The 23,597-nt window shown below is 40.3% G+C and overlaps 1 protein-coding gene across 2 annotated transcripts in view; it reads right to left on the bottom strand.

Moving 5' to 3' along the window:
- Window positions 1-4,896, bottom strand: part of ccdc86 (coiled-coil domain containing 86) — a 41,699-nt gene extending 36,803 nt beyond the window's left edge. The window contains exons 1-2 of one of the 2 annotated variants that reach the window (XM_004917124.4): window positions 4,765-4,896; window positions 1,903-2,032 (exon numbers count right to left, since the gene is read on the bottom strand). In XM_004917124.4, the coding sequence (XP_004917181.1) occupies window positions 1,903-2,032; window positions 4,765-4,778 (144 nt within the window). In that variant the 5' untranslated portion in view covers window positions 4,779-4,896. The remainder of the gene's footprint in view (window positions 1-1,902; window positions 2,033-4,764) is intronic. The other variant, XM_004917123.4, reaches the window with a different exon arrangement.
- Window positions 4,897-23,597: the final 18,701 nt, after the last annotated feature.

Raw genomic sequence — 23,597 nt, 5'->3', positions numbered from 1 at the left:
CAAGAACTTCATGCTAAACTGCATAAGCAGCCCCTCAAAACCCTTAGAGATAAATGAGGTGGTTATATGGGCAGACGTGATGATGACGAATGGGACCAGTTGTTGGAATCCTCTTTACTGATATCGTTGAACTATAGAGATCGCATGATCCAACTATATTTTCTCCATAGAGCCTATTATTACCCTGCTAAATTACACAGGATCCTCCTCAGAATGTCCTAGATGTGGTATACAACAAGCCTCCTTTATACCATAGACAGTGCTGGGAATACAACTCCCCAGAACACCGCGGGTATCCTTGTTTGGTATAGGATTACAAGAGTCATACACATGGCATCAAAGCACCTTTATTAACAAAGCACTATTAACAGCAAAGAAGCTCATTACAAGGAAATGGAAGCAGCCCACACCCCCCAACCACTCCCAATGGGTTCTAGAAATCAAACGTATATCCACCCTGGAGAATCTTATCTATCGGAAAAGGGGTAGCCCCAAAAAATACTACAAAATATGGGACAAATGGCTAGACTGGGCTATCTAAGTTGCAACTCACTGTGATATGCTAAGGGGGGGGGGGGTGGATTGTTTACAACTCAAATGTGTTGAACTATAATGTATTATTGTTATGCTATAGTAAGCGATAAAGGCTTACAATACTATTAATGTGTAACTAATACTGCAATACTGTTACTTATGCATTGTATATATTGACACTGTGAAACCAAACTAATAAACGCCTGAAGTTTAATAAAAAAAAAAAAAAAAAAATAATCAGCTTTATCAGAAAGGTCTATGTAAATACAGCCATAAGCACTCACAGAAACGCTGCACAGACATGCAGCTTTCTGTTCTCTGCTCTTTCCTGTTCCCCCCCCCTCAAGTATGCTAAAAGTCTTACTAACTGAGCCTGTTCACTTGGACTGCATGTCTGTGCAGGAGTGAGGTATTATGGGAACTTTCTTTACACAGCTCAGCCTTTTTGCTTCCTGTTTGGCTTCAGATCTTCTGAACAGGTCAAATATGGGGTGACTTAAGGGCACTATTGAGACAACTGAAGGTCTGCCTGCAGCTTGAGATTAACTCTTTATTAGCCTTTCCTTCTCCTTTAATGAATGTATACCCACTGTAACCACATCATGTAATGTATTTTTGACAGGAACAAAAACATTTAAAATAAAGCTAATTTCCCAGGATGTATATTAAGCCAAAATGGTAAAACTAAATGCTAAAAACTATGACTCACTATTATAGTATATTTTATAGGTCAACAATATGGATTAATGGAGGGCACGCTAGTAAATAGGGAATAAGGTATGGTGCAATAAAGCCACAAAATACCCCCATACAGGTAAATTAGAATGCAAATAAATCCAAAAGAGCTTGCACTCAAAAAAAAACGCAGTTCAAACAGGTGGTATTAGCAAAAAAGCAATATCTTTTTAACAGTTTTTGAAAATGTCACAAACAGCACAAATATGTTGTACATATGTATTTGAATGTGTTGAAATATAATACATACCACCATAATTACAAGAAGAATAAAACAGATAGGGGGCGTTTTCATTTTGGCCAGGGTATCCACTCCCCTTCTGTTTTAGTCTTCTTGTACTTATGGGTGGTATGTATTATATGTATTTGAATGTGTTGAAATAGATGAATAACATTGTGTGGTTTGCGACATTATCAAAAACACTTTATAAAAGGTATTGCTTTTTGATAATACCACCTGTTTCAACTGTTTTAAGTGCAAGCCCTTATTGATTTATTTATATTGTATAGGCCAAAATAAGAATATCCGTATGATAAAATAATAATAATATCTTGTGTGCCATTACCACCAAGAAACTTATAAATTTTAATTTCTTTAAAATTGATAATGCTGTTTTGTTTAGAGATACATACTTCTGACTTCTGCAGTTTCTCCTCCTTCAGTTGCTTAGCAAATTCTTTAACCATTTTTTTTTCCTGGCGTTCTTTCATCTTGATTTCCCAAGACTTGCAGAGAGGTCGAACTTTCACCATCTGAGAGAATCTTAAAGGCGACATATTGGATGAGGAAAAAAAAAACTAATCTTGTAGGCAGTCAAAAAATATATGGTTCTGGTTTTACTTTGGACTAAAAAAAATGGTCCTTTATTGGAGCTCCCAATGGTTCCTCAGGTCCCTCTCTGTGTTTCAAATGAATGGGCGAGTCCTAATGGTCCCTGCCCAAAGCACAGTAAGAGGGGAGTCACAGCCGTGCAGTCACACAAGCAAAGACAGGCTGCAGTTCCCTTTCAGGTTGTCCTAGCTGTTGATCCCTGCATCTAGTCTAACCCAATTTTTGATTTAGAAGTTGAAATTTCTGGGAATGCACAGTGAGTCAGGCAGTTATGTATGTTTGAGTTTCTTTGCCTGATTACTTTCTACAGTCTGTAAGTAGTTTTATTTTTAGCAGAAATTTTATAGTAAATGATTTTACACTATTTGGGGTTTTTTCCCTCTTTCCGTTTGAACTGGGGATTTGCCTACATCTAACCTGGTCTCCTACTGTTGAGCTTGATTCCGTCGCCCTCTGGTGAGCCTTTTGAGTCACTGCACACAGTGGTGGACATAGTAATTTGTTTAACACACAATAAGGTGATTGGTTTAGTTATTTGAACAAAGTTTCAAAACGTTATCACACTATCAGTTGTTTTGTTTCACTTTATACATGCGCTCCCTTCACACTTTTCTGGACACGTTTGAGACCCGGTCAAAGGGGTTATATTCGTAAGAGGAGCAGCAGTATCACAGTCATTACAGTACTCCACTGGAACTTTATCTAAAGCGCTTAGGACCGTGGTATGTTTCATACCTTTGTGCATCAGTTATGTATGGGCACACAAAGAAAATCTACTGTTGCACACTGGCTTCTGCTCCTCTGTGCATTCCCAGAAAGCTTCTTCACCATCAGTCATGCACAGATGGCTCTGGTCTTCGACTACTATGTAGAAGTGGCAAAGGAAGAGGGGGCAGGGCTTCACACTGTACCAGGAAGAAGAAGAAAGGCGCTAGAGATCTCAACTTATAAATCAGATCAGACTTAATGCTGGGACTAAGGTATGTTATTCTGGGATTTGTTTAGTTTTAAAGATAGAAAAAAAATGTTTACTTCACTTTAATGGGACTGCACTTGCAGCAGTCCCAGCAGCTGCAAGGGCAAAGAAGGTTTTGAGCTGTATTAAAAGGGGCATAGATTCACAGGAGGAGGGGGTTATTCTTCCCTTTTATAGAGCACAAGGCCCCATCTAAAAAATGCCATTCAGTTTTGGTCTCCAGTGCTTAAAAAGAACATTATTGAATTAGAGAGGGTCCAGAGAAGGGCAACTAAGCTGGTAAAGGGTATGGGAAGTCTCAATTATGAAGAAAGACCAGCCAAGTAAGGGTTGTTTACACTGGAGAAGAGGCACTTAAGGGGTGATATGATAACTACATATAAATATATAAGGGGATTATATAATCTCTCTAATGCTTTATTTACCAGTAGGTCCTTTCAACTGACACGAGGGCACCCACTTCGATCAGAAGAAAGGAGGTTCCGTTTAAATATCTGGAAAGGATTTTTTTACTGTGAGCGCTGTGAAGTTATAGAATTCCCTCCCTGAAAAGTTCTACTGGCTGATACCTTAGATAGCTTTAAGAAGGGGTTGGGTGGCTTTTTAACAAATGAGGAAACACAGGGTTATGGGAGATGGCTCTTAGTATAAGTTGATCCAGGGACTGGTCCATTTGCTTCTTTGGAGTCAGGTAAGAACTCTGGGGCAAATTAGTGTGACTTCAGATAGCTTTCCCCCCCCCCCCCCTCCTTTGGATCAAAAAGCAGTTAGGGAGGTTAAATATGGGCATTAAGGTTAAACTTGACCGACGTGTCTTTTTTTTAACCTAACTCACTATGTATATTAATATGTAGGTTACAATCCTATATTCAGAGTATAACGCACTGGAACTTTCACACAATGTTTCCTTTAAGGACAGAAAGGCCAGAGTGACTGAGCAATAGAAGACAATTTTGCAATGCAATTAGTTTCACCTTATTACAACAAGGTAAAACCTGCACATTAAGAGATAGACACCTAAAATTAAACTGGTTTTAAATATATAATCACTTTGTCTTTGAATGAACTTTACAATTTTGCCATAAAAGTACTTCCTGATGCTTTTACATTACCTATCTGAGGGGGCTGCCATATTTGTGCAGCAGGAGTCCATTAGGATTAGCAATTACTATAGTACATTCATATTTTGAAAAGTATTTTTGTGTCAGTATCACTTTCAAGGATATATTTATCATTCTTTGTAAAAAGTGGAGTGAAGCATTACCGGTGATGTTGCTCGGGGCAACCAATCAGCAATCAAATTTCAACAGTTAGAAAACTAAAGCAAAAGCATCTGATTGGCTGCTATGAGTATTATCACCTGTAATGTTGTACTCCACATTTTACACATCATGATATTTATACCCCAGAGAGTGCATATTTTATAGTACAAAGAAAATACATTTTTCAATACCATGATAAAATCCAGGTAAACCCCTATTTTACTACCAACCCTCAAACCGAACCCCACTAATGAAAATTCCCCTGTAATAGATGTATCCACACACACAGAAACAAGGCCAGACTACCCAACAACGCGGCCTATGTACTAGCCAAGGACCCGCTTCTCGTTAGGTGCCCAACCCATAAATTGCCATAGTTCACCAAATTAATGGGGGATGCATCACTTGCGATTTCAGGCTCTTACCTAGTAGATGCCATCACTGCAGCCTAAACAAACCACGCAAGTTTCACTTCCTTTCTGCCCCGTTTCTCTGATCGCACACGTGTAAGTAGCGGAAGTCACCGCCTCCAAACAGTTCTTAACAACCAGAAAAGATGCTTTAAGCACGCACGCACGCAATAATTACGTGAGGGGAAGATTAAGTGAAAGGCACGGCTGCCGTCAGTTATGGGGATGTGCAAATGATTGTATGTGGGATAGTACTCCAGTATAATCCAGTGAATCACCCCACCTTAGGTTCGTGCACGGCTGCACAAAAAAAAAAAATTAAGAGATGACAGAGGCAAATCAGATCGAACTAATCTAGCGATTAGTTGTGATGTATAAATAGGGCTATATCATATTTGTTTCTTTGTCTGTTAGGGCAGTGCTTACAAAATAATTAAAATTGTTTGTGTGGCAAATTGCCCAAACTGTCTGGGATCATAAAAGGCCAAATATGAAGGAGGGTAATGGGTATGCCATACCTCATAACATTTGAAAAATAAAAAAGGACAAAAAGATCTGCGACGCATAGCGCAGCACACACTCCCAAATAAGCACATTTTAAAAATCCACACCTGGCAAACATCAGATGCACTTTTAGGAATTTTGAGACAGACAGTGGTCCCCATTTTATGGCATATTGTGGCCAAAGTAATTCTTGACTCTGTGACACCTACAGTTTTTGAACAAACAATCCATGCTACTGTAGCCCACTTTTGTGTTAGTGCTGCTACTGCTGATACTGTTGGCGCTACAGGAGCCCTGAGCCCCGCTTACTATGGGGGAACAGATAATATATTAATGGCATGCCTCCACCCAGGGTAGGTATATCTTGAATTAGACTCTCCCCCCTTGGAACTGTTACTGTGTGGTACTCCTTAGTCTGGGACTCCTGACAACTCCCAGCACCCTTTACCCCTCTCTGGGGTCCCTGCTTACCGAGCAGTTGAGGATCCTTCAGTATGAAGAGACAGTACATTGGCAGTAATATTGAAACAGGTGAATATGCTTTATTGAGGATAGGCAGCACCCAGGAGTGAGAGACATGGATCAGGACACACTTCTCCTTACTTCTCTCTTAGAGAACCTCTCTCCTTGGGCTACCCACAGTACTCCCGCCAAGTGATTCTCCTTGGGAGCTCCCCCCGGTACTCTCGCCGGGAGACCCTCTCTTAGGGCTCTCCCCGGTACTCTCGCCAGGCTGACCCTCCCGTGAGACCTCACCCCGGTACTCTCGACTGAGCACCCTCAGATTAGGAATCTCCTTCTAGCAGTGGCTCAATCCACCTGAATAGACACTTAGGGCCCTGATCTCCAGCAGATGGATTGCTGGGGGGGTCTTAACCCCTCTTACTCCTGGTGGGGTTATGTCTGCCCTTACTACATAGATCCTACATATCACTCCTAGAGAGATCTTCTACTTAAATCTGCTATCTAACACCCAGGACCTGTAGGTCCCAGGATGAAAAACTTCTGAACCAGGAAGCCTTCCCTTCTTATACCTTAACACACCACCCAGTGGCTGCTGCTTGAACTGCAGGGGACTCCCACTTAACTGCTAACATCGCAGACCACTTTATGTGTCCCAATACCAAGTACTACCCTCTGGGGTTTACTCTAGGGGTGTCCATCCTAAGGGGCTTCTGAACCAGGAAGCCTTCCCTTCTTATACCTTAACACACCACCCAGTGGCTGCTGCTTGAACTGCAGGGGACTCCCACTTAACTGCTAACATCGCAGACCACTTTATGTGTCCCAATACCAAGTACTACCCTCTGGGGTTTACTCTAGGGGTGTCCATCCTAAGGGGCCCAATCTTGGGGATCCCTACACTACTGTAGCACTTGTTTGGCTATATTTAGACAAGACCCAAGCTAGTGATAGGTTTAGAGCATGGGTTACATGCGACTCTCTTAAACAGGATGGGCCTTCGCTAGGTGGAAGAGACCATACGGAGCAAGGGCGTAGTGGAACTACAACTCACTAGAGCTGTGTAGTGTAAAGACGAACGCAAGGTTCTTGCAGTTTAATTATAGTACAAGTTCATTGTCCAGGACAAATGGATATGCAGGGTTATACTCACAAATGCAGATACAGATGTTAAATGAAAGTAGTACTCTGAGGACAACAAGTGTCAGGAACTGTGGGGAATCACACCCTGGCCTTTGTGCCGAGCTGCAGGTGCACTTACTTTCTGAGCCACAGGAGGCTCTTTGAGCTACGTGGGGTCAGTTGTCCTTATGTGCGTTCAGCATCTCTACCCGTTTTCCTTCAGTCTCACCCCATCTTGTTTATCACATGTGTTGCTGCTTTAGTAATTAGCAGCCTATATAAACCCTCTCCCTGGGCAACACCCAGTTGCTCGATCATCGTTGCTACTGAGCCTGGTCTTGCCACTTCCTGATTCTTGAATCCTGTGTTCCCTGCCTGGTCCCTGTTTGGTTTTCTTGATTTGACTTCTGCTTGACTCCTGGACTGACCCCTGCCTGTTTAACGGATTTGCTTGAACTCTGCCTGGACTGACCCCTGCCTGTTTAATGGAATTGCTTGAACTCTGCCTGGACCGATCCCTGCCTGTTTTACGGATTTGCCTGTTATCGGGCTCTGTATCTTACCTCATCACAGGCCTGTACATTACTCTTATTTTTGTTCTGTTTTGTTTCCATTAAATTTCCTTGTTTCACCACACTTAGTTGTCCGGCCCTTTAAGGGAGTTTTGGGGGTTATTTGCACATAGGCTCCTACCTGCCAGCCACCCACCTGTGGCTGCACCTTACAACAAGAGAGGATGCACACCAGTTTATCCCACCTACTTTTAGAGTGTAGGCAGGATAAATGCACCCGTCAGCTTGGCACCCCTTTGGAAGCAGTCTGGATAGATACCTCTGTCCTCAGGTTGATAACCCTTAGCTTGAGAGTCCTCTAGGTGACTAGGGATCAGGGTTTGTTCTAACCTGTCTCCTATGTCTACTCCGTGGCCCTACGCTGAGGCAACATTGCCGGATGGAAGGGTACTTCCAGAACTATTATCCTTGGTGGGGCTGGAAAACTACCCTTGCTTCCTTCCCTCTCTACTTCACTCTCCTAGAGAGTGCTTGACAAGAGTAACTATCTTACTTGTCCTCATTCACGAGGTCCCTGTACCTGACTTCACCAGAGTGGATGGTAATCACTGTGAAGTGATCTTTTCTCTTGAAAAACACCAAGCACATATTCCTGTTACCAAGACTTTGATTTTGACCCGGTCCGACTTTGGATTTGACCCTCGCTGCCTGCACTGACTCATCGCCTGCCTGACTACTCTCTCTACCTTTCGATTTTGCTCTGGCGCTTCGGTTCGGCACTCCTCCACTAGGTCCAGTCCTGTTTCACCCTCAGCGGCTGTCACCTCAGTGGGAGGTGTAGGAGAGGTCCATCCCCTACTAATTCTTTAACAACCCATCACCTTTGCCTTGATAGTATCACTTCGCCATGACGGAAGAATCTGGGGAAGCTTCGGCCATGTGCCACCTCAGCCAGCAGTTGGCGGATCTCAGACAGGGTTCCAGCAAATGCAGGCTCAGCTACAGGCTTTGCCCGAGGAACCAGATGCCGTCCCTGCTGCCTCTATTCCCGTTATAGTTCCAGCTCCTGCTACAAAGCTTAAACTCTCACTGCCTGAATGCTTCTCGGGGGATCGGAAGAAGTTCCAGGCTTTCATGAACAGTTGCAAGTTGAGTTCACCCTGAACCCTCACGTTTATGTTACAGAACAGTCCAAGGTGGGGTTCGCAATTTCTCTTTTGTCTGGCGAACCACAGACCTGGGCTCAACGGCTTCTGGAGCAACAAAGCCCATTGTTTGGTGACTCAACTGCCTTTTTCCAGGCCATGGTGCAGTTTTATGATGATCCCCCAAAGGGAGGCTAATTTCTCCGCTGATATGCAGTGGAATCAAGCAGCGTTAAAGCATCAATTCAGGATCGGCTTGTCAGAGAGTTTAAAGGATGAATTAGCCCGTGTTGGACTCCGTGATTCATATCGATCGGCGTCTGAGGGAGAGAAGGTTAGAAAAATGTTGTTGAAGGTTAGAAAAATGGGGATGTTTCAGCCCAGCTTGTTAGTTCCCAAGGCTCCTCTGTTCCCCAAGTCTTCTACATTGTCACACGCTCCAATATCCTCCTCAGAAGTTCCCAAACCTATGCAAATTGGGTTGATTCGCTCTCCACTGGCGGCTGAGGAGAGACTGCGCAGACGTCGCCTGAATTTATGCCTGTACTGCGGGGGTTCTGGGCATCTCCTCCGTACTTCTCCTATGCGACCTACACGTAAGAAATCTGTTCCCGTCCTCCTTAGTGCTAAGGCTGTTGATGGTCTGTCTCTCATATCTGTTGATGCTGTTTTACAGTGGTCAAGAAGAACACTCCAGATACCGGCACTGATTGATTCCGGAGCTTGTGGATACTTCATTGAACGGGACTTTGCCCAACGTCATGATATTCCGTTAAAGGGACAGTAACACCAAAAAATGAAAGTGTATAAAAGTAATTACTATATAATGTAATGCTTCCCTGTACTAATACAACTGGTGTGTTTTCCTTAGAAAGACTACTATAGTTTATATAAATAAAGCTTCTGTGTAGCCACGGGGGCAGCCATTTACAGGAGAAAAGGCACAGGTTACTTAGCAGATAACAGATAAAACCCCATTATATTCTACAAAGCTTATCTGTTATCTGCTATGTGCCTGTGCCTTTTCTCCTTTTTCCCAGCTTCAATGGCTGCCCCCGTGTTGACATAGCAGCTCATTTATATAAACTATAGTAGCGTTTCTGTTGCAAACTTACCAGTTTTACCAGCGCAGGGCAACTGTACATTATATTTTAATTACTTTAAAACACTTTCATTTTTTGGTGTTACTGTTCCTTTAAGACCGAGATCCTGTCCAATGATGGTTAAATTGGCAGACGGATCCAACATTTCCTCTGGTCCCATACTTTTTGAGACCATTTCTTTGTTAATAAAGATTCAGCAGCATTATGAGTCCTTGTCATTTGATGTGGCATCTTCTCCCTTATACCTTATCCTGGGGTTTCCTTGGCTCAAGGCACACAACCCTCTTATCCATTGGGACTCTAATCAAATCTCATTTTCGTCTAACTCGTGTTTCCGTCATACCTCGCCTCCGGGAAGTTTGTAGTTATTAACCTTTGACCCTCGTCTCAAACTTATTCCTGAGCCCTATCACAAGTTTGTGGATGTATTTGATGAAAAAGGGGCTGATGAACTCCCACCTCATCGAATTTATGACTGTCCTATTGATCTCCTGTCTGGAGCAACTATTCCTTTTGGACGGATCTATCCCCTTTCTGATCCAGAACTCGCTGTCCTCAAAGATTATATTGAAGAAGACCTGAGCAAAGGTTTTATTCGTCCGTCCACGTCACCCGCTGGAGCAGGCATCTTCTTTGTAGAGAAAAAGGATCGTTCTTTACGTCCCTGCATCGATTATCGTGATTTGAATAAAATTACGATTAGGAACCAGTACCCTTTGCCTCTTATACCAGAACTCTTTCAAATGTTGCAATCAGCCCGAGTATTCACCAAGCTTGATCTACGGGGGGGGGTTATAATTTAGTCTACATCCGCCAAGGTGACGAATGGAAGATGGCCTTTCGAACTCGGTATGGCCACTTCGAGTATTTGGTAATGCCATTTGGGCTTTGCAACGCTCCAGCTACGTTCCAGCACTTTGTCAATGACATTTTTAGAGACTTTTTAGATCATTTCGTCATTGTTTATCTCAATGATATCCTGATTTTTTCCTCTTCCTTAGAGAAACATCGGGTTCATGTTAAGAAAGTGTTTACCAGGTCACGGGCCCACAAACTTTTTGCCAAGCTCGAAAAATGTGAATTTGAGAAGTCTTCCATAGAATTCCTTGGTCTTGTCATCTCTCTTGATGGAATGTCCATGGATTTCCGCAAAGTTTCAGCCGTGCTTGACTGGCCTAATCCTAGTGACCATAAGGCAGTTCAAAGGTTCGTAGGTTTTGCCAACTTCTATCGGAAATTCATCAGAGACTTTTCCAGGGTTATCGCCCCAATCACTTATCTCACAAGCTCGATTAAAAAGTTTCATTGGTCTCCTAAGGCCCAGCAAGCATTCATAGACCTCAAGAAGTGTTTCACGACTGCCCCTATTCTGCGTCACCCAGATCCGGCTCGCCCATTTGTTCTTGAAGTTGATGCTTCTGAGTATGCCATAGGTGCAGTGCTTTCACAAAGGACTGATTTTAACAGCCAACTCCATCCTGTTGCGTTCTTCTCAAGGAAGTTGTCACAATCTGAACGGAATTATGATGTGGGGGATAGAGAGTTGCTTGCCATTAAATCCGCTTTTCAAGAATGGCAACATCTTCTGGAAGGAGCAAACCATCCTATTCTAGTTTTTTCCGACCATAAAAACTTATTTACGTTCAGCTAATAGACTTCGTCCTCGTCAAGCTCGGTGGGCACTTTTTTTTCCAGGTTCAATTTCCACATCACCTTCAGACCTGGTTCTAAGAACGGAAAAGTGGATGCCTTGTCTCGTATGTTTCCTGCACCGGTTAGCCCAGCCACTTAAGTACTATACTTAAGACCTCTAACTTCCTTCTCCTCTGGGCAGAACTGTTGGATAAAATTCAAGGTGCCTCCAGAGGTACAAGCAAAGGGCCTGAGGGTTCTACCTTCCAAAATGACTATTTCATGACGGATGGAAAGATTTTTGTCCCTGAGGGGCTACGCCTTGAAGTTCTCAAATTTGTCCACGATCACCAGTGTCGGGTCATTTAGGAGCCCATAAGACACAGGAACTCGCTAAGAGACATTTTTTTTGGCCTGGCATAACCAGAGACTGCCTTAAATATGTTATGTCTTGTCAGAATTGTGCCCGATTTAAGGATCCTCGTTCTCGTCCTATGGGTCTGGTTCAGCCCCTTCCGGTTCCTGAGAAACCGTGGGAAAGAATCTCCATGGATTTTATTGTGGATCTTCCTGAGTCCGCTGGTTATAATACTATTTTTGTTGTGGTCGATGGTCTTACTAAGATGGCTCATTTCATTCCCATGGTCGGGTTACCATTTGCTGCTGCCACCACTGCTGAAGTCTTTATCAGAGAGATTTTTCGACTCCACGAATTGCCTAAACAGATAGTGTCTGACCAAGGCTCTCAATTCATCTCTCGTTTTTGGAAGTCTTTGTGCCAGGGACTTTGTATCCAACTTGCTTTGTCCACAGCTTTTCATCCTCAAACTAATTGAAAGACTGAGCGTACCAATCAAACGTTGGAACAGTATATTAGATATTTTACTTTGTTTTCCCAAGAAGATTGGGCGGCACTCTTACCTTTGGCAGAGTTTTCCTATAATAGAGAGGGTCCAGAGAAGGGCAACTAAGCTGGTAAAGGGTATGGAAAGTCTCAGTTATGAAGAAAGACTGGCCAAGTTGGGTCTGTTTACACTGGAGAAGAGGCGCTTAAGAGGTGACATGATAACTATGTATAAATATATAAAGGGATCATATAATAACCTTTCTAATGTTTTATTTACCAGTAGGTCCTTCCAACGGACACGAGGGCATCCACTCCGTTTAGAAGAAGGGAGGTTCCATTTAAATATTCGGAAAGGATTTTTTACTGTGAGAGCTGTGAAGTTGTGGAATTCCCTCCCCGAATCAGTTGTACTGGCTGATACATTATATAGCTTTAAGAAGGGGCTGGATGGATTCTTAGCAAGTGAGGGAATACAGGGTTATGGGAGATAGCTCTTAGTACAAGTTGATCCAGGGACTGGTCCGATTGCCATCTTGGAGTCAGGAAGGAATTTTTTCCCCTCTGCGGCAAATTAGAGATGCTTCAGATGGGGTTTTTTGCCTTCCTCTGGATCAACTAGTAGTTAGGCAGGTTATATATAGGCATTATGGTTGAACGTGATGGACGTATGTCTTTTTTTCAACCCAACTTACTATGTTACTATGTTACTATGTAATAATGCTGTGCATGCCTCTTCCAAACAGTCCCCCTTCTTTTTCATCTTACTGCTCTACCTGGACTTTCTGAAGTGTCTGTTCCTGCGGCACAAGACCAGCTTTCCTTTTTGAGCAGTAACTTTAAGGTTCTTCAACAAACGATCAAGGAGGTGCAAGTGGCTTATAAGAGACACGCTGACAAGAGACAAAGAAAGAGTCCTGAATTTAAGGTTGGTGATCTCGTCTGGCTGTCTACACGTAACCTTAAACTCTCTTGTCCCTCCAGGAAGTTAGGCCAAAGATTTATGGGGCCTTTTCCGAGTATCAAACAGATAAATTCTGTTGCTTACAAACTGAAGTTATAATATTTGTAATTGGATAGAGAACTGGCTGAAGGATAGAGTACAAAGAGTGGTTGTGAATGGAACATTTTCTAATTGGACCAGTGTGGTTAGTGGAGTACCGCAGGGGTCAGTCCTTGGTCCTTTGCTTTTTAACTTGTTTATTAATGACCTGGAGGTGGGCATAGACAGTACTGTTTCTATTTTTGCTGATGACACAAAATTGTGCAAAACTATAAGTTCCATGCTGGATGCTGCCGCTTTGCAGAGCGATTTGATAAAATTGGAAAACTGGGCAGCAAACTGGAAAATGAGGTTCAATGTTGATAAGTGCAAAGTTATGCACTTTGGTAGAAATAATATAAACGCAAACTATCTACTGAATGGTAGTGTGTTGGGGGTATCCTTAATGGAGAAGGATCTAGGGGTTTTTGTTGATAACAAGTTGTCTAATGCCAGGCAGTGTCATTCTGTGGCTACTAAAGCAAATAAAGTGCTGTCTTGTATAAAAAAGGGCATTGACTCAAGGGATGAGAACATAATTTTGCCCCTTTATAGGTCCCTGGTAAGGCCTCACCTTGAGTATGCGGTGCAGTTTTGGGCTCCAGTCCTTAAGAGGGATATTAATGAGCTGGAGAAAGTGCAGAGACGTGCAACTAAACTGGTTAAGGGGATGGAAGATTTAAACTATGAGGTGAGACTGTCGAGGTTGAGGTTGTTTTCTCTGGAAAAGAGGCGCTTGCGAGGGGACATGATTACTCTGTACAAGTACATTAGAGGGGATTATAGGCAGTTGGGGGATGTTCTTTTTTCCCATAAAAACAATCAACGCACCAGAGGTCACCCCTTTAGATTAGAGGAACGGAGCTTCCATTTGAAGCAGCGTAGGTGGTTTTTCACGGTGAGGGCAGTGAGGTTGTGGAATGCCCTTCCTAGTGATGTGGTAATGGCAGATTCTGTTAATGCCTTTAAGAGGGGCCTGGATGAGTTCTTGATCAATCAGAATATCCAAGGCTATTGTGATACTAATATCTACAGTTAGTACTAGTGGTTGTATTTATAGTTTATGTATGTGAGTGTATAGATTGGTAGGTGTGGGTTAGGTGTGCTGGGTTCACTTGGATGGGTTGAACTTGATGGACACTGGTCTTTTTTCAACCCTATGTAACTATGTAACTATGTAACTATGAAGTTGCCTACTAATCTCTGGGTGCATCCAGTATTTCATATTTCTCTATTAAAGAACTCTGTCGAAAATCCATTTCCTGGTCGTACTGGGCCTCCTCCTAAGCCTGTGGTGGTTCAAGGTTCGGAAGAATTTGAGGTGCAAGCTATGCTTGATTCTAGATTCCGAAAAGGGCGCTTACAATATCTGGTTCAATGGAAGGGTTATCCTCCTGAAGAGAATTCCTGGGAGTCCTTAACCAATGTCCACGCTCCTTGGTTATTTCGAGCCTTCCATAAGAAATTTCCAGGTAAACCTGCACCTGTGCACGTCCGGATGCTGTGCCTGGGGGGGGGGGCAATGTAGGGCGTGCGTCTTGACGCGGGTGCGCGCGCCTGACATTCTGCGCTTTAAAGCACGCCTGAGGCCTGGAATCACTGCAAAGTGATCTTTTCTCTTGATTAAAGGAGAAGGAAATAACATAAGCTCCAAATAACAGCCATGATATGACACCTATGACATTGCCCTAGCTTAGCTGTGCCTTGCTTCCTTAATCATGAAATCAGCAAAGTCTGGCAAAACAACACATACCTGGTCTCACCCAGAGCTACTTCCGTTTGCTCTGAAGCACAAAATTCCCGGGGCCAGCGCATGCGCACTGTGCTGCAGAGCCGTCTTTGTGTTTTTTTTTTAAAGCTGTTTCAGTCGCGCTGAAAATATGACCTTTTAGCTCCGCCCACTTTTTCACATTGACCAATAGCAGCGCATGTGTATAGTTTCTATGGCAGCACTGTCAAAGTCCTGCACAGCCACACCTACTATCTAGTTATTTTAAAGTTATTGTCTATGCTTTATGTTATTAGCTATAGGCTAAATATAAAAAAGATTTTTACATTTTTTTTTTATATTTTTTTTTTTAACTAATGCAGGCTTTGTAAAGTGCAAACTGCTACAAACTACTTACATAACATCATTAGTAGTGCTCTAGTGCTGTAGTTATCTAAGTACCCTGTGCCATTTTAAAGGGCATACTATAAATCAGCTGATCAATTCCAAGGGGCTTAAATATTAAATATTACTACAAAATGTTTATTAGTTTGGCTGCTTTTATAGACATACTTTGCTTCACTTATGTATGGCATTTTGCTGATGTACAGAACACTTCAAAATTTTTATTTGCTGTGATTTTTTTATGTCAGTCTTTATTTTTTTTAGGCATAATACAGAAAAAATGTCATCCTCATACTGTTTATTCCTTTAGTCATTTTTTGTGGCATAATTGTTCTTTTAACTTTTAAGTGCATTATGCTGATTAGCTGTGCACTTCAATAAGTTTCTTTTATAGCCCATTTATGTAAGTTATATATTGTGTATGTGATGTTGACTTTTTAAATTTATGATGATATGTATTTATGCACATTATAAAGTTTATTAGCTTTTTTAGTGTTATATTCTTTAAATTCTGGCCACTTTTTAATTTAGTTTTGCTGATTTAATGACCCTACCAAACAGATAATTGATTAATTAACACATTTTTTTTTTTTTTTTTTAAATTACAGAGCCAATAAAATTATGACCAATTTCAAATAGTATCAGACTATTACTCTATGCATTATCTAAATAGTTAAATCATAATTAATAAGCCTTCTTTTTTTCTAATTATTATTTCTCAAATTATTATGTATTTATGGTACAGGTATGGGACCTGTTATCCAGAATGCTCGGGACCTGGGTTTTTCCGCATAAGGGGTCTTTCCGTAATTTTGATCTCCATAACTTGTATTCTACTATAAATCATTTTAATGTTGAATAAATCCAATATGCGTTTTTTGCCTCCAATAAGGATTTATTATATTTTAGTTGGGATCAAGTACAGGTACGGTTTTATTATTACAGAGAAAAGGGAATCATTTAACCATTAAATAAACCCAATAGGGCTGTTCTGCCCCCAATAAGGGGTAATTATATCTTAGTTGGGATCAAGTACAGGTACTGTTTTATTATTACAGAGAAAAAGGAGATACATTTTAAACATCAGAATTATTTGCTTATAATGAAGTCTATGGGAGATGGCCTTTCTGTAATTTTGAACTTTCTGGATAATGGGTTACCAGTTAAGGGATCCCATACCTGTCATTTGTATTTTGGAAAATCTTTTAGTAAGTGGCCAAGTTCAGAATTTTAAACATATTTTTAATTGAGTGTTACTTATATAATCATGTTATAAAATGTGTGGAACTTCTATATTATGTGCTAAATATGTATTTCTTACTATTCATTACTGTTCTGAACCATACTTTAATATGTAATATATCATATATGGTACTATATATTTTAAAATACACTGCATTTATAAAAAATAAATGTTTTAAAATAGAATGATACCCACATATAAAATATTTGATAATATCAATAGCTACATCATATTAAAGTAAGTATATTGGTGAGCTACAAATTTAATGCAGAAGGTATTTTTAAAAATGGTAGGGACTACAGATTGTAATCATTTAGCTCAGTGCTGTCCAACTGCTGGCCCATGAGCTCCCCTTGGTGTGGCCCCCCCACCTGTCTGGCTGCTTTGATGACTTACCTTTGTGTAAGATTTAAATGGTATCAGTACTGAGATTAACTGGCCCCCTGCATGGTTCACACCTCAGATTCAGGCTGTAATCCCTCTGTATTGTTTAAAAATGTAATCCCCTGTGTTGTTCACACCTTTTAATCTCTGCATTGTTCACCCCCTGCAGTGTTCACACCTCAGACTGTAGGAGCAGTGCCTGCATTGTGTGACTGTTTGTTATTTGTTTTTAATAAGAATAACAATGATTACTAACTTCATATCAACAGATCTATCAAAACCATGCCTAACTGCATTGTTAAAGGATGCCCTCATCGAAGTGGCCAAAAACTGCAGTATCCAGATGTTGTTTTACATCCTATCCACGTAATATTCATCAGATAAAAAATTGGTTAATGCAAACTGGACAACATGCAGGTGACATTGATACCTTATCTGATAGAATTTTACAAGGTACCAAAAATTCAAGTTTCAGAATGTGCTCTCAACATTTCACACCTGATTGTTATATGATGCAGGGTTCAAGAAGAGTTCTGAAACCAAATGCAGTTCCAACCATTTTTGCAAGCATACCTGTTCCAGTTGTAATTAATGTGTTTGAATCTGATACAACACTGCCATCCACAAAAAGGAGAAGAGTGGATAATGAGGAACCTTCCACCTCAAGTCAACTGGTCAGAATAGTCTCACGTTTAGTAACTGTTGCAACACAAACAGAGATTATTACAAAGACTTGTGCAACAATGACATCCAAATCTAAGTTCTCTCGCCAATCGGCTACACAAACCACTGAACTGAAGGAAAAGAAATAAGTACACAAACTGAAGAAGTCATTAAAGCAGATGTTAACCAACTAAGAAAAGACCATACTTATCCAGTATGTTTTTCTACACCGGTAAAATCAATGCAACCCACCAGCGATATTTTTTCTGCTTCTCCCATTGCACCAACATTGCAACCTCTTGAGAACCTTGAAACACCATCTAAAGATCTAGGTTCACAAGTTGAACAAGAATCCATAATTTGTTCTACTCCAACGGCTACAAACCCCAGAGATACGACTTTTGAGATATCAGAGCAATCTTCATCTGACAATGCATCAATCAAAAGTCAAGAAGAGACTGCTGTGAGTGGACAATCAATGTATGTGCAGAAAAGAAATTTTATAATATATGAAGAGAATTTAGATGACTTGTTCAAACTAGTCAAATGCCAGCACAGTATTGAATCACCCTGTCAAGCCCCTATAATACAAATAAAAAAAACTACAGAGGGAAGCATGTTAAAAGTCCAACTGATTTGTTTGAATGGACATGATTCTTTCAAATGGATGTCACAACCAATGGCAGGGGCCACGTCTATTGGCAATGTAGCACTGGCAAATTCAATTGTTCTCAGCGGTTCAACTTACACAAAAGTTAAAGATATGTTCAACATTCTGAATGTGCCTTTCTACTCTCATACCAGCTTTTACCGCTACCAACGAGAATATATTTTTCCAGCTATAGATAAACAGTGGCAACAAGAAACAGCTGCCGTAAAGACATCCTTATCGGGACAATCTGTTGCCTTAGCAGGAGATGGACAATTCGATAGCCCGGGACATTCGGCAAAGTATTGTACGTACACTACAATGGACCTTCTAAGCAAAAAAATTGTACATTTTGAAATTCAACAATTGGATACCGTGAAAAATTCTTACGCTTTAGAACAATCAGCATTTACAAAATGTTTGCAAACCTTGCTTGATGAGAAAGTAAAAGTCAAAATACTTGCAACAGATAGACACAGTGGTATTCGAGCATTGATGAAAAGCAAATTTAAAAACATAGACCACCAGTTTGATGTGTGGCATCTTTGCAAAAGTATTCAGAAAAAATTATTAGCGGCAAGTAAGAAAAGGAAATGTCATGATATTGCACACTGGATCAATGCAATTACCAATCACCTTTGGTGGTCATCTCAAACCTGCAAACAAAATGTCAATGTTTTGCTAGCGAAATGGAAGTCGGTACTTTTTCATCTTGCTAACAAGCACACATTCAAATCTTTAAAATACTACAAAAAATGTCAACATCGCCGACTTACTGCTGCACAGAAAAAAGACGCACGATGGATTCGTTGTAATCATCCGGCACACTCCACTCTTAAAGAAATCATCAATGACCGATTTTTGTTGCGTGATATTGCTCAAACAGAGAAATTTTGTCACACTGGTGATTTGGAAAATTTTCACAGCAAAGTTCTCAAATACAAGCCCAAAAGGATTTCTTTTAAAATGGATGCAATGATTGCAAGAACCAGTCTGGGAGCTTTGTCACATAACAGAAATGTCCATAGACATCAGGCTGTTGTTAAAAGAGAAACAAAAACATCTTTGGCTTTTGGTGAAAAAAGATTTAAAATCGTGTTTCCAAAAATGAAAAAAGATTGGATTGCAAAGCCAGTATACGAGGACGTGATTGATGAACATCTTTTGGACATCACGTCAGACTCTATAAAAATATTAACTGGTGAGATTGGACATGACTGGGTTTCCATCTCAAAGCAGATGCCACAAACTATTGCCACCACTGAACATCCAGAAAAAAAGTGAAGTAATTGAAAAACATCTCGTTTTTCCAAGATGTTAAACTATGGCATTTTTATCAAAAAATCATAGAATTAAAAAAAAATGTACAGTGATTTTTTTTTCTTTAAAGCCACAAAAAAGACAAGTATTTGTCAACATTTTATTTTTTTACTATTATTTGAAATACATGGCTTATTTTTATATTAAAGTTAAAAAAAATTTTGTAGAAAAATTTGTTGCTGTAAAAGTTACATTTTTATTCAGTGTAGTAATAAAAATATTGACTTCAATGTGTAAATGGACTGTTTTTTTTTTATATATACTATGGGGCACAGGTCCTACATCAGAATTCACAGGGCCCCTCAAAAAAAAAAAAATTCTGGGCCCCCATCCCTCAGTGCCCCTTCCCCAGTGGTCCCTTCCATTAGTACGCACAGACATAAAAAGTATCAGGGCCCCCCTAACACAGTGCCCCCCTAATATTATGCTGGCCAGGGCCCCATAAAATTTTGCTGACCAGGGCCCCAAAGACAGTGCCCCCAATTGCCCCCATACACAGTGCCACCAATTTCCCCCATACACAGTGCCACCAATTTCCCACATACACAGTGCCCTATACACATTGCCCCCATTCTGAGGCCATTGCAACTCCTTAGTGTTGGTGACAGCGAGGAAACTGCCTCTGGCACCCAGCTGGGTGCCTCTCACTCACCGCGTATGGTGCCTCCTCACCTACCCAGGTACCTAAGGCTGCTACACTTCTCCTGCAGCCAGGAGCTTCCGTGTCATCATCACACAAGTGAGATTGTACCAAAGCAATAACCGGGAAGGGGGGGGGGGGAAAAGGTTGTGTTCTACTCAAGTGCAGGCATAGCCGACATAAGGCGCACAATGAACGGCTACCCCCTCTGTCTTTCAGTCTACTTCATACAGCACAACATTATTATTGTGCCATATGTAGTATGGCACGTCGTCCTATCACGGCCGGGGCCCCCTTTAAAAGTGGCATTTTTCACTTTTAAGGGGGCCTGGCCGTGCTACAGTTTTCTATCTTGGACCGTAATAGATTAAAGGGGGCATAACCTAGTCAGAAAACTGTAGCACGGCCGGGACCCCTTTAAAAGTGAAGAGTGCCAGGGCCATCTGTCCCCCCCTGATGGTGGCCCTGATGGGGCATGAAACTCATTTTTGTGGCCTTGACAGTCATATAAACTTGTGGTTGGATAAATTCATATTAAACTCAATAATGTGCCCCTAACTGTTAACCAATTTCTTTTAATACTTTTCCAAGTAAAGTTCACACATATTCAAGGCCATTAGTAAACACAGACATCTAACTTGAGGTAACGAAATAACTTATTTCACATTAGAAATAAAGCATCAACACATGTATTTAACATGTACTTAAGCATTATTAAAGCAATCTTTTTATTTGTGCCTCCAAAATATAACAACTATTACAAATAACTTATAACTATCCAAAGACTCAAACGTTACGAATATCATTAATATACATTGTAGATAACCTGTATTGAAATTGACAAAGAAAAGATTACAAACGAAGCAGAGCAATTAGTTTTAGTCATAAGCCATTTCCTCTGCAAAGTAGTCTGAAGCTAGTAGAAATCCAGTATATTTTTTTTTTAGGATCAGGAAACTTGCTTCTGATTTCTCTAACTACGCAGGATGGTATAGGCTTTCTGTTCTGGAAGCCCAAATAAGTATAAATCCAAATGGTGAATGCGCGATATGCTATTTTGCGAAGCGCCCTGCAAAATAAATAAAAAAATTTGTTATTTATAATAAATTAAAATACACACACACACACTCTATATTGTTTAAGGCTAATGCCGCACCATGTGCGGCACCAAAACGCTTGCCAAAAATACGCGCCATACGCTCATACCTGCACCTGAATACATGGAATACGCCAAAAATCCACCAAAAAATGCAAGAGAATGCAAAATTGAGAATTTTTATGCGGATTTTGTCTACATGTGCCTGCACCCGAGCGTATTCAATTCATTACGATGCAGGCACAGGTAGGAGCGTATGGCGCTTATTTTTGGCAAGCGTTTTCACTTTGCACAAAAATTACACCATACGCATGGTGAGGCATTAGCCTTTGACATGAGCAGTACAGAGTGTACAAAATAAATATTACACTAATTAAAGTGAAATTTAACAATGAAGTTAACTTGTTGTATGTTATGGAATGGCCAATTCTAAGTAACTTTTCAATTGGTCTTCATTATTTATTTCTTATACGTTTGTAATTATTTACCTTCTTCTGTTACCTGACTCCAGCTTTCAAATGGGGGTCACTGACCCCAGCAGCCAAAAAACTATTGCCTTGAAAGTTGTATAAACTCGACATGGTTTAAATTCTAATTAAATTAGATCATTGCTATATTAATAAAATGTCACAATAATGCTTGAATCTTTCTTACAAAATTTTTTAATTTACATTTGACATTTCCAAATTTTTAGAGTTGCATGCATTGCTAAAACACAAAAAATTCAAGTTTAAACGAACCTTCGTTGCCATGAATCCTCTTTATTTTTTTTGCAGTCTTTTGCAAAGCATTGGCGCTCAATCTTTGAAAACAATAATGTGTTTAAGTTTCACTGTAAAGTGGTTGGAACTGAAAGACGTTATAGGATTAATTACTTCAACTAGGTGAAACTGGAAAACATGAGTGGATTAAGTTCCCCTTAACCTAGGTTAACTGAAATCAATTAGGGGATTAAATTCACCTTGACCTGGGTGAAAATGAAAACAATTAGGGGATAAATTCCCCTTGAACTGTTTGAAGTCTCTTCCTATTTATATATCAGTATTTCATTTAATCCACTGCATGGTTGTTAAGGTAATTTTAACCCTAGCAACCAGATAGCTGCTGAAACTCCAAACTGCAGAGCTGATGAAAAAAAAGTGAAGTAATGAAAAAAAATAAAAATAATAAAAATGAAGACCAACCAAATTGTCTATGAATATTACTCTCTTAATCATAATAAAATTTAACTCAAACTTGAACAACCCCTTTAAGATAGTTAGTAAAATATGAGTATTCAGGGACATTTTAATAATTAAGAAAAAAGATAACACACAAGGAATATAAATATGTTTATAGGAGAAGAAAGTATTTTCAACTTAGAGTTGTGGGCATGTTAACCACTCCACAGGTATTTTAATTACATAATTTATATGTAGGTGCTCTATATGTGCTCTATGTTGACTGCTTAGAGTAACCACATTGCCACAGGAGTTTGCTGGAGTACCAACCCTGGGTATGTGGTATCATATTATTTTACTGTAAATTTTTAAGGTGTTTTATGCAGTTTTTCAGGTAAGCATTGTAAATACAGGGGGGTTGCATAACAATGTACAAAATAAAATGGGATTTCTAATTTATTTGAAATTTATTTGTTATATTAACAATATAATAGTCAACCTGTTGTGTATTTGCAGTTGCGCACCACAGAAGAGGTTATGCTGGAACATGCACTATGCAATTTAAATCTGCTTGTTCTGTAAGTTCATGCATGTCATAAATGATCAGTTTCATACCAAGCAAATCATATATCACATGCATATACCTAATAAAAAAGTTAAAACATTATTTTTTTTCTTTAACAATTTTGAAGATACCTAATATGAATACCTCATATAATCAGAATTACGTGGCTGCTTAGTAATTTTAAAGCTTGTCATCCTGTAACCCCAATCAAGTCTTTGATGATTGGTGACTTCTGTATCAAATTCAGGATTGTCAATTACACAAAAAGCATCCTCTGGTATTCTTTCAAAAATTTGAGGAATATCATAACAGCAGATGCATTCTAATGATGGAGGCATGGGAATACATAAGCCACACTGGCACCAATCAGCATTGCCAACCCTGATTGGGTCATTTAGAAGTCTACCAGTTTGAGATGTTGCTTGAGAAACACCCTCATCATCATCTTTCTGTGATTGCTGTACACTCCTATCACTGTGTTCTTTTCTGATTTGTATGTTAATCTTTTTAGATATAGATGGGTTGAGGGGAAAGCAATCCTTAGCCTTAGTGACATCAGGTCTATGACGCATTTTCTCAAGGAGCTTGTGAAACTAGGGAAAGGAAACAAAGTATTTTAATGTCAAAGTAATACATTTCATTGAAGTGC

The sequence above is a fragment of the Xenopus tropicalis genome, chromosome 7, assembly GCF_000004195.4.
Source record: "Xenopus tropicalis strain Nigerian chromosome 7, UCB_Xtro_10.0, whole genome shotgun sequence".
NCBI classification, from domain to species: Eukaryota; Metazoa; Chordata; class Amphibia; order Anura; family Pipidae; genus Xenopus; species Xenopus tropicalis.
Note: the sequence above shows the minus strand (reverse complement) of the source record. Positions and strands in the feature narration are given on the sequence as shown.